Source organism: Tupaia chinensis, unplaced genomic scaffold, assembly GCF_000334495.1.
Source record: "Tupaia chinensis unplaced genomic scaffold, TupChi_1.0 Scaffold144899_1, whole genome shotgun sequence".
NCBI classification, from domain to species: Eukaryota; Metazoa; Chordata; class Mammalia; order Scandentia; family Tupaiidae; genus Tupaia; species Tupaia belangeri.
The window spans coordinates 593,327-594,515 of record NW_006204759.1 but is presented as its reverse complement, the minus strand read 5'-3'; the positions used below and the strand labels follow the sequence as shown (position 1 = coordinate 594,515).

The following is a 1,189-nucleotide window of genomic DNA, read 5'->3' as shown; positions in this document are numbered from 1 at the left end:
CAGGGGGCTGGCCCATACGCCTCGCCAGAGCCCGCGCACGCCCCGCCCACAGTCTCAGCTGCCGCTCAGCGCGCACGCGCGCTCTTCACCACCGAGCCCGCGGCGCCGAGGCCGCCAAAGCCTACAGCGCCCCCTGTCGGTCAGGGGCCTCCTGCCAACCAACAGGCAAGTACCCGGGCTCCCTTCCCGCGCTGCATACCTGGCGCAGCCGCCCACTGCGCGGTTCTCTTGCGGAGTCGGCTTCCTCCCAGTCTGTCCAGTCCATTAGTCCTGGCACCGCAATCGCTCTCACCCAGAACCCCAGCTACCACCCGCACACAGTTCATACACACTTTCTGTGCCCTTCGCCCGGCTAAACGATCTCCAGCACCGTGACTCCGAGGCCCCTTCCCCCACCTCGGGTCTCGAATCTCACACTTTGACTAGCCTAGTCCCTCCGACACACAGAGGCCCTCGACGTTCCTGCCCCGGTGCCTTCTAAGTATTTTGGGATCCGAGACGCCTTTGAAACTTCCACGGGTCGTCTCCTCCAGGAAACGGCCTATGCCAGCTAAAACACCGTGGGACAGCTCTCGGCCAGTGGACCCCTAGTTTGGGATCTGTACTTATAAAATCACGCACACTTGATTCCTGGGCACGCACACACAAATATCCTGTGTGCTTCTCCCACGTCACAGGCTCCTTTTCTCTCTTATTCATCTTCCCAAAGACACAATCACCACCATTCTCGCCTGTTTCTAACTCTCCACCCTCCAGCTTCCAACCACAGGTTACCATCTAGAAAGGACAGAGGACCAGGACCCCAATGTGCCAGGTGGAGTTTGAGCTGGCCTGCGCTGCTATCAAGCAGCTGAAGGGTCCCGTGAGTGACCAGGAGAAACTGCTGGTGTACAGCTTCTACAAACAGGCCACCGAGGGCGACTGCAACATCCCAGCCCCTCCCGCCTCCGATGTGAAAGCCAAGGCCAAGTGGGAGGCATGGAACGTGAACAAAGGGATGTCCAAGATGGATGCCATGAGGATCTACGTTTCCAAAGTGGAAGAGCTGAAGAAAAAGGAGGCCGGTTAATAACATGCTTGAAGATGGCAGGAAATTGACATAGGTTTCTTAAAAGACTTTGATGGCTGAAATACCCTGACATGGTGGCTAGGTTAGTTGAGACATTAATAAATCACTTGAGCTGCATGA

At 57.0% G+C, this 1,189-nt stretch overlaps 1 protein-coding gene across 1 annotated transcript; it reads left to right on the top strand.

Moving 5' to 3' along the window:
• Positions 1-42: 42 nt before the first annotated feature.
• Positions 43-1,189, top strand: LOC102482248 (diazepam-binding inhibitor-like 5). Its single transcript, XM_006167521.2, has 2 exons — positions 43-165; positions 757-1,189. Exon 2 carries the CDS (start codon positions 806-808, stop codon positions 1,067-1,069), a length of 264 nt encoding a protein of 87 aa, XP_006167583.1. The 5' UTR covers positions 43-165; positions 757-805; the 3' UTR covers positions 1,070-1,189.